The sequence below is a fragment of the Orycteropus afer genome, unplaced genomic scaffold (genome assembly GCF_000298275.1).
Source record: "Orycteropus afer afer isolate SDZICR_OR568_19922 unplaced genomic scaffold, OryAfe1.0 scaffold00524, whole genome shotgun sequence".
In the NCBI taxonomy this organism is placed as follows: Eukaryota; Metazoa; Chordata; class Mammalia; order Tubulidentata; family Orycteropodidae; genus Orycteropus; species Orycteropus afer.
This window is the reverse complement of record NW_006922111.1, coordinates 1,048,254-1,057,843: the sequence shown is the minus strand read 5'-3', so window position 1 is coordinate 1,057,843 and position 9,590 is coordinate 1,048,254. Positions and strand designations below refer to the sequence as shown.

The following is a 9,590-nucleotide window of genomic DNA, read 5'->3' as shown; positions in this document are numbered from 1 at the left end:
AGGAGCCAGCGGACTTGGGCGGCCTGACCGGCCTCAGCCGTAGAGGAGGAGCACCTGGGGGGACGGCTGCGGCCGTGAGAAGTCCTTGGCTCCGGTGTCTCAGAAAGGGTGGCTCCAGCGTAGCCCGACTGCCGGCGTGGACCGGACTGCACGCACCGAGCGCGCGGTCCGGTGAGCGCGCGGCGGCGCGGAGAGTCCCTGCTCGTCCCAGGCGAGTCGGGGACAGCGGGGGACCCTTTACGTTAACCCAGGCGGCGCCCAGGCCCGTATTGCGCTCGGGAGAGTCGCATGCACACGGCCGCTCCCCGCACACCCACTGGCACCCACGTGCACGCGGAGCCCTGCCGGACAGGGTCCCGAGGTCGTTGCGGCTTCTCGCTCTGCCCCGCAGGTCTGGGCGGCCTGAGCGGCGCCGACTCTCACCTACGGACCAGGGGCACGCAGGAGGCGCGCGGGGCGCCCAGGTGCCCGGGCCGAGGGAGCGCGCGCGCGCCGGCTCCGGAGCTCCGGCAGGGCCCGGCCTGGCCCAGCGAGCCGAGGGGCGCGTCGGCGCAGCGGTGGCTTCGCTGGCTGCCTAATGGGATGCATATGCTCTGGCCTCCGATTTAAAAAGAAGTTTGATTTATGGAACCGCCGTTTGGGGGAATTTAAGCTGGATGCTACTGATTAAACCTCAGAGTCGGCTCCCCTTCCTTCTCCTCCCTCCCGGTCCCCCTCCTTCCCCTCCCCCTCCCCCTCCTTTACACGCGGGCCACGTCCGGGGTCGCCTAACGAGGCCAGAGGGGGCACCCGTCGCCTTCGCGCTCCATGCGCCACCCCCTCCCCGCGCGGCCGCAGGGCTAATAAATAGCCGCGCCCCCACCCCCTTTTAATAGAGAAGCAGCCAATTTCTCCTCTAGCTCCTAGGAAATTACTATCCTACCAGTTTTCCTTCTATAAATAGTCGCGCATCTTGAAACAAAAGTTCGCAACCGCAGCCAGATGCTACGAGGCCCGCGGTTTCCCGGGCTGTGGGACATAATTACAAGGTCCGCGCGCAGCGAGCGCTCCAGGCCCGGCGGGCAGCCCCGGCGGCGGAGGCATCGCCTGGGGTGGGTAGGGGGAGCGGGCTGCCCTGGGCAGGGCAACGGGCGGGGTGGGGGCCGCCAGATCATGGGGGACCCGGACTAGGATAGTGGGGGGCTGCGATGGCCCTCTGTGAGGCTGGAGCGGACGTCTTTCTGGTGTCCCTGCTTGGAGATGAGTCAACCAAAGGGGCCTTGGAATCCTAGTCTTGGGGGGTCCAGAAGCTGCCTCCTCCCCAGAACCCCGACACCTCAAACTTAAGCTTCGGCAGAGAATGGGCATCTCCCTTGCTTGGGAAATCATTTCGGAGGCAGGCTGAGGTTTGGTGTTAGCGCGGAGGCTTTCAGGAGACGTCAGGGATGGGAAAAAGGAGGGGGGTTGCTGTGGAGTAAAAGAAGGTGGGAGAGGGAGACAGGTAGGAGTGGAGGAGCGCCTGACCCCTCCTTCCTCCGGCAGGTGGAGGCCACCATACCTTGGTAACCCCAAGATTTCCTTTTCAAAAAGGAACCCCCAAGCCCAGGCCTGCCAAGGCTGCCATCTGCGCCCCCTCCCGCTGGCTCCAATGTGCGCGGCCAGCTGTGTTGGCAGAAATTCTGAGGCAACAGCTTTCCAAGTGCTCCTGAGCCAGGCTGGGCGGGCGTTGGTTGTGGGGGGCGGGAGGCTGGCTCTGCCCCCGCCTGCCCTGCCTGCCTTCAGCACCCCTCCCCAACGCCAGCCCCAGGCCGACCTTCAGACCCAGTGTGGAAAGCACCGGAGCTGGGGAGCGAGCGAGGGGGACCCTGCACCTCTGGGTGTCCTGTGCCCCCCGATGCTGGTGGTCGCGGGGCTGGCAGGGCCGGAAGGTGCTGCGGATGGCAGCAGGCCACAGGCCGTGAGAAGGAAAGTGCGCTTGGTGAGAAGACCCTCGCTGGGCCACCTCTGACCCAGGCCCAGCCTCGGGCGAGGCGGCCAGCACAGAGGTGCTTTGAGAGCTGTGAGAAGTGGGCCCAGTGGCTAGCTCAGGCCCAGCCCCACAGCAGGGCTTGAAGGCTCACTTGGGGCCTGTGCGATGCCCGGATGCCAGGGCCGGGAGGGGTTCTGGGCAGAGGTTGGTTTCTGCTCCAGAGAACTTTCCAGAAGGCATCCCGTTGCTCAGCCCACAGACGCTTGGGGGACAGTTATCCCCCTGCTTTCACCTGGGCCGCCCTCCTGCTCCCTGTCCTCCCCGTGGTCTGTGCACAGTGAATCCCAGACGCATGCCTGGGCCTGGCCACTGATCGCGTTGGACGGGTGTGTTGGCCTGGAAGGACCTTGAGCCTCAGCACAGATCCCGGCCCGGACTGTCCTCACCCGCCCTGCCCATCTCTTTGCCTCTTTTATCCAAACAGGAGCCCCTGGGGCAGCAAGGGCCCAACCAAGGGAGGGCAGGTCAAGAGGGGGGCCCTTGGCGCCTGGTCAGCCTGGCCTGGGGGCCTGGCCGAGGCCTTCAGCCAGGGCGGGGCTGGACTACTGTCCTCAGCAGGTCCCTTCTGGTCTGGGCCTCCCTCTCCCTGCTGGTCAGATGCGGGGTGAGCAGTGCCCACCCCCAGGTCTTCCAGTCTGGGCCCCTCTGGGTGACTGCCCGCTCTGGGAGCAGAATGAGTCATGGATGACGGGCTTTACTCACCGACCACCTGGCTGGGGGGCCATCACCACTGCCCTGCCGAGGCTGGGCCTCTTCCCGGCTCAGCCACTGTGGCTTTGTCGGTACCAACCGCAGTCCCACAGCCCTGTGGGCCTAACTGTAGGGGCGTGGGGGTGCTGAATCAGACCTACTCCCAACGATCCCAGTCGGGGGGGCGGGCAGGGCAGGCTGCTGCCCCAGGCCTGGACAGGTCACCCGGAGAAGAACAGTCCTGCCTCAGAGGGTCTGCTTCTACTCTAGCCCTGTCCTTCCTTGGAAGGTGGGGGACTCCGGTCAGGCCCATGCCACCCATGGGGATACGATGCTCTGTGGACGAGGTGCACACGGTGGGGTTCGTGCTGGAGCCCCAGCTGTGGATGTCTACAGTGAGCCTCTTAGGGACAACATTCCCACAGTCCTTGCATGTGGCTGAGACCCACGAGCGTTTGTTAGGGGGAGGATGGCGTGTTCTGGGAATGGACCCTCTGTGGAGGTGGCGGGGGGCAGGGTCGTGAGAGGATGACCTCCTTGTGTGGGCCATGGGGCTGCAGGACAACTGGCCACTTTCCAAGTGGATTTCCCCTGAACCCTCACGAGGCTGAGGGGCCCAGCAGTGAGCTAGGCCTGGTACCATCCTGTTGCCACCTGTCATGGTCTGGGCATGTTCCATCACCCCGGCTGTGTCCTCTGTAAAGTGGGCATATGGGAGCCCAAGCCTCACGCGGTGGCTGTGAGCATTCAAGGAGAAGCCTTGATGGCGCGCTCAGCTCATGGCCTAGCGTCTGGTCAGTGCCCCGTTAGTGAGCCCTCTCAATGATTAGTCTGGCTGGTGCTACCTCAGAGGGGTCTGGAGGCTGCGTTTTCTCAGGAGGAAGTGTGGACTTTTGAGGGTTGTCTCGGAAGGTTTTCTGAGGAGGCCCCACACCAGATAGGGTTTTGAAGGATGCATAGGAGTTGGCTAGACTAAACAGGAATGTGGAGAGTTTCCTGGCAGAGGAAACTGAATTTCACTGTTAGACACGTTCACTTTATGGTCAGCCTTAAAGCATCTCCCCGAGGTGGGCTCACCAGGCCCTTCGCAGAGGTCCCCTAGGGCCCAGGGTCTGGCTTCCCACACTTCCACCTCTGAGAGGAGGTTCTCCTTGTAGTGGTCCGGCAGGGAGAGGAAGCTGTTGGAGGGGCTTTGAGGGGAGGGGAGGAGTCTACCACAAATGGAGGTGATTTTTGGTGCCCGTGATTTCCCTGTACACTGACCCCGGCTTCTCTGGGGAGATCATGGGCAGCCCTAGCCAATCGGACCCCTGCATCTCCACCTCTGAAGTCCTCACACCAGCCTCGGAAAGCTGGTGGGCTTCAGGCCCCCAGAGGGGTATGGGGTAGCACCTGTGGCGAGCCCAGGCAGCCCCTGAGGCTGGCAGTGGGGGGAGGTATGCGTTGGTGGAGGTCTGGACGATGAAGACCCACACCCACCGTCAGCTCAGGGTCAACCTGAGGCAAACCCACGCGGCTCTGGGTGGCCTGTGGCCGTCCCCTAGCCTCTTGAGCAGTGGAGGGCTTCAGCAGGTTGCCTGGAGGCCGCCTCCGGCGTGGCCCTGGGTCCAGATCAGAGAGGGCTCAGCACCGCCCCCCAAGGGGACAGGAGGCCGGGCGCCCTCCCTTGTCAGATGAAACCCCGGCCCAGGGCTCCTCAGCCTGATGAAAGGGTCATTGTGTGGCGCCGGCCGCCCGCTGGCCAAGGACAAAACCGCCGTTTGTCCTCTTTCCCCGGCGTGCACTGGGCTGGGGGCCTCCCCTCAGGCTGGCCAGCGGGTGGGGGTGGGCACAGGTGTGCGGTGCTCTGCCTTCCCTCAGTGGCTCCCGCCGGGGGCTGCTTTGCCCGCCAGCAGCCTCCCCCCAAGCTGTCCCAACATGGCGTCCTGCTTTCTCAGAGGGAGCCCCAGGTGTGGGCCAGCCCACTGTCGGAAGCGGGCAGTGAGCTCTCAGGCCCTGGAGGGGAAGCCTGAGCCCTGGGTCCCCAGTGCACAGCAGACGGTGCTGAAGGCTGACCCATTGTACTGGCCAGGAGGCTGAACCTCCAAGCTTGGACAGCTGGATCTCTGACTCTTCTCCCAGCCCCAGGCCACAGCAAGAGAGGGCCACAGCCGCCATCCTGGGCCTCAGAGTGAAGTTCAAGGCTCTCCATGGACAGCACTAGTCTTGGGCAGGCCCCAGGCTGCCACCTGTAGCCACAGACTGTAAAGTGGGCACAGCCTGAGTGGGGAGGCCCCCACCTGACAGCAAGCAGTGCTGGCTGGAAAAACCCAAGTCAGGGGTCCTACCTCGCTGACACCTGTGAACCTGCGTCACTTTCTGGAGCCCCTCGCCATGGCCATCCCTGTCCCGACTGTCTTCTGTGTCCTCCTGGGCAGGGAGGTCCTGGGCTTGAAGTCTGGCCACGCTGCCCAGTTTGAACTGTGGTGGCTTGGATGCCGGCAGGGAGGGAGGCTGGGGCTGAGGGCCCTGGTGTCTCAGCTCGCCCTGCACCTGCCCAGCTGTAGTGCCCATGGCCGGGGCGCAAATGAAAGCCCTTTGAATGGGAATTTCTCGAGAACATGGTACCCGCCCCTAATGCTCTACTGAGGATGCAGAACTTGGCATTCCTGCTCTGGGGACTCAGCTTGTCCCAGCAAGAGCCTTCTTCCCTGGGGCCAAGCTGTGGACGCCGTCCTGGTCTGCTCTTGAGTTGCCCTCCTCCCTGGCTGTCAGCAAGGGGGACTGGCAAAGAGCCATCAGCCATGGCAGGCATGGGGCTAGGTGGGGATGATCAGAGCACTGGAGTCGGCCACCTCATGGTGGACGTGGCTGGGCCCAGACCTGCACTGGCTCTGGCTCTGTGGCCCATCCTGCCCCCTCCTCTTGCCAGTACAGGTTTCTAGCCTCCAGCAAACCCCCGTCCTTCTGATCTGCTGCCTGTGAGCACTACCGTGGGGCTTCGGTGGTGGAGGTTTCGTCTCCCAGGGCCACCTCACGCCCAGCCACCACCCTTCTGTCAGGGGTGTGTGCTGAGATGCTGAGCAGGTTTCCGTGGACTCCAGATTGAGACCGCCCTCGTCTGCCAGTCTGTCATCCCGTGGTGGCTTGTGTGCTGCTGTGGTGCTGGGAGCCGTGCCACCTGTGTTTCAGATGCTAGCGAGGCCACCTGTGGTGGGCAGGTTTAGCAGAGCTTCCGGACTAAGACAAGACTGGGAAGGACTGGGCGGTCCACTGCTGGAAAAGAATGGCCACTGAAAATCTTATGAATAGCCATGAAGCACTGTCTGATACAGTGCCGGAAGGGGAGCTCCTCAGGTAGGAAGACACTCAAAATAGGACTGAGGAAGAGCTGCCTCTTCAAAGCAGAGTCGACCTGAACAATGTGGATGGAGTAAAACTTTCAGGACTCTCATTTGTTGATGTGTCACAACTCAACATAGGAAGAAATACCTGCAAACATCCATTAAAAATCAGAACGTGGAATGTACAAAGTACGAGTCTAGGAAAACTGGAGGTTGTCCAAATGAAGTGGAATGCATAAAAATCAATATCCTAGGCATCAGTGAGCTGAGATGGACTGGTCCTGGCCATTTTGAATCAGACAATCATGTGGTCTGCTATGCCGGGGATGACAGTTTGAAGAGGGGTGGAATCGCATTCATTATCAAAAAGAGCATTTTAAGATCCATCCTGCAGTACAGTGCTCTCAGTGATAGGATAATATCCACACACCGGCAAGGAAGACCAGTTAATACGACTGTTACACAAATTCATGCACCAACCCCTTAAGCCAAAGATGAAGAAATTGAAGTGGTTTTTTTTTTTTTTTTTAATAAATTTCTGCAGTCTGAAATTGACCTAACATGCAATCAAGATGTATTGATAATTACTGGTGATTGGAATGCCAAAGTTGAAAACAAGGAAGAAGCATCAGTAGACGGGAAATATGGTTTTGCTGAAAAAAAAAATGACACCGGAAGCCACATGATAAAATTTTGCAAGGCCAGTGGCTTATTCATTGCAAATACCTTTCTTTCAAAACATAAATGATGGCTATACGTGTGGACCTCACCAGATGGAATACATAGGAATCAGATCAACTATATCTAAGGAAAGAGGCGATGGAGAAGCTCAGTATCTTCAGCCAAAACAAGGCCAGGAGCTGACTGTGGAACAGACCATCAATTGATCATATGCAAGTTCAAGTTGAAGCTGAAGACAATTAAAACAAGTCCACAAGAGCCAAAATATAACGTTGATTATATCCTACATGAACTTAGAGACCATGTTAAGAATAGATTTGACATATTGAACGCCAGTGACTGAAAACCAGATGGGTTGTGGGATGACATCAAAAACATCATCCGTGAAGAAAGCAAAAGGTCATTAAAAAGACAGGAAAGGAAGAATAGACCAAAACAGACATCAGAAGAGACTCTAAAACTTGCTCTTCAATGGAGAGTAGCTAAAGCAAATGGAAGAAATGACAAGGTAAAAGAGCTGAGCAGAAGATTTCAAAAGGATGGCTCAAGAAGACAAAGTCAGTTATTATAATGAAATGGGTAAAGACTTGGAGTTAGAAAACCAAAAGGGAAGAACACACTTGGCATTTCTCAAGCTGAAAGAACTGAAGAAAAGTTCAACCCTTGAGTTGCAGTATTGGAGGATTCTGCGCTCAAAATATTGAATGATGTAGAAAGCATCCAAAGAAGCTGGAAGGGACACAGAGAGTCATTGTATCAGAAAGAAATGGTCGATGATCAGCCATTTCGGGAGGTGGCATATGATCAAGAACCAATGGTATTGAAGGAGGAGGCCGAAGGTGCACTGAAGGAATTGACGAAAAACTTCAGAACTGACGGAATACCCATTGAGATGTTTCAACAAACAGATGTGTCACTGGAGGCGCTCACTTATTTATGCCATAAATTTGGAAGACAGCTACCTGGCCAAGAGATTGGAAGAGTTATATATTTGTACCCATTTCAAAGAAAGGTGATCCCACAGAAGACATAAATGATAAAAAAAAATATACCATTAACATCACACACAAGTAAAATATTGCAGAAGATAATTCAAAAGTGGTTGCAGCAGTATATTGACAGAGAACTTCCAGAAATGCAAGCTGGATTCAGAAGAGGATGTGGCATAAGGGATGTCATTGCTGATGTCAGATGGCTCTTGACTGAAAGCAGAGAATACCAGAAAGATGTTTACCTGTGTTTTATTGACTTTGCAAAAGCATTCAATTGTGTGGATCCTAACAAATTATTGATAACATTGAGAAGAATGGGAATTCCAGAACTTTTAATCATGCCCATGAGGAACCTGTACATAGACCAAGAGGCTGTCATTTAAATGGAACAAGGGGACACTGCATGGTTTAAAATCAAGAAGGGTGTGCATCAGGCTTTCATATTTACGTACTCTCTATGCCGAACAAATAATCCGAGATGCAGGACTATATGAAGAAAGTGGGATCAGGATTGGAGGAAGAATCGGTAACAGTCTCTGATATGCAGACAACACAACCTTGCTGGCTGAAAGTGCAGAGGACTTGAAGCACTTACTGATGAAGATCAAAGACTACAGCCTTCAGTATGGATTACACCTCAACATAAAGAAAACAGAAATCCTCACAACTGGACCAACAAACACATCATGATACATGGAGAGAAGATTGAAGTTGTCAAGGATCTCATTTTACTTGGGTCCACAACCAATGCCCATGGAAGCAGCAGTCAAGAAATCAAACAATAAACTGCACTGGGTGCAAATGACCTCTTTAAAGTGTTAAAGAGCAAATATGTCACTTTGAAGACTAAGGTGTGCCTGACCCAAGCCATGGTCTTTTCAATAGACTCGCATACATGTGAGGGCTGGACAATGAACAAGGGAGACTGCAGAAGAATTGATGCAACTGAATTGTGTTGGTGAAAAATATTGAAACTACCATGGACTGCCAGAAGAATGGATAAATATGGCAGACTTCTGGTAAGATGGAGGAATAGACAGACAAGCAACACAGACCCTCTTCAACAAAGAAAAGAAAAACCAATTGACAGAGATACAGAAGATAATCCTGGGTCCCTGAGTTTTGAAAGGAACTATACAGAAGGGGATTAGGCACCAACTAGTGGGAAAATCCTGAACAAAAACAGTGAGCACAGAGATGGTCAGAGCTATGGACCGTCAGCTACTCTGACGGGATCAACAGCCTGAATAGTTCCTAGCGGTGTTGGAACCTGAGAATTGACCTAAAAAAGATCAGCCCTGGTCACCAAGGGCTGCAGGGTCAACTGTATTGGTGGCCTATGACTAGGAAGGGAAACAGCAAGGAGGGAGACAACCTGAGCTGTGGACTTTCTGCTGCCTGGAGGGTGTAGCCATTTTGATTGTTTACAGGTGGCAGCCATTTTGGATATTGAAAGTGACTGAGGGTGCAGCCATTTTGAATGTTTACAAGCGGTGGCCATTTTGGGTATTTAAAGTGACTGAGGGTGCAGCCATTTTGAATCTTTACAAGTGGCAACCATTTTGGATTTTAAAGTGATAGCATCCTCATACAGATTCCAGGGACTTAGGAATAGGCTTTGTTTGCCAAGGGTGGCAGGGACATACAGGAGGCTGACAATGGGAAAGGAGACAGGTGGTGAGTGTATAAGTGCCGCCAACTAGCAAATAGAAGAGCACAGCACAGTACCCTGCTTGCGTAGATAATATACAAACAAATCAAAGAAAATGAAAATCGTGGGAAAGTCACTCCAACATACAATCACCAATTAAATATAAACACAAAAACGTCACAATGCCTCAGAGACAACAGAGCATCACAGACCACACAAAGAAGCAAGATAAAGCAGGAGAAACA

The 9,590-nt window shown here is 55.2% G+C and overlaps 1 protein-coding gene across 1 annotated transcript in view; it reads left to right on the top strand.

Annotated features, from left to right (window-relative positions):
* The first annotated feature begins 288 nt into the window (after positions 1 to 288).
* WNT7B (Wnt family member 7B) overlaps positions 289 to 9,590 on the top strand; it is a 63,384-nt gene continuing 54,082 nt past the window's right edge. Inside the window, exon 1 of the mRNA XM_007955639.2 lies at positions 289 to 464. Coding sequence (XP_007953830.2) covers positions 289 to 464 — 176 coding nt within the window. The remainder of the gene's footprint in view (positions 465 to 9,590) is intronic.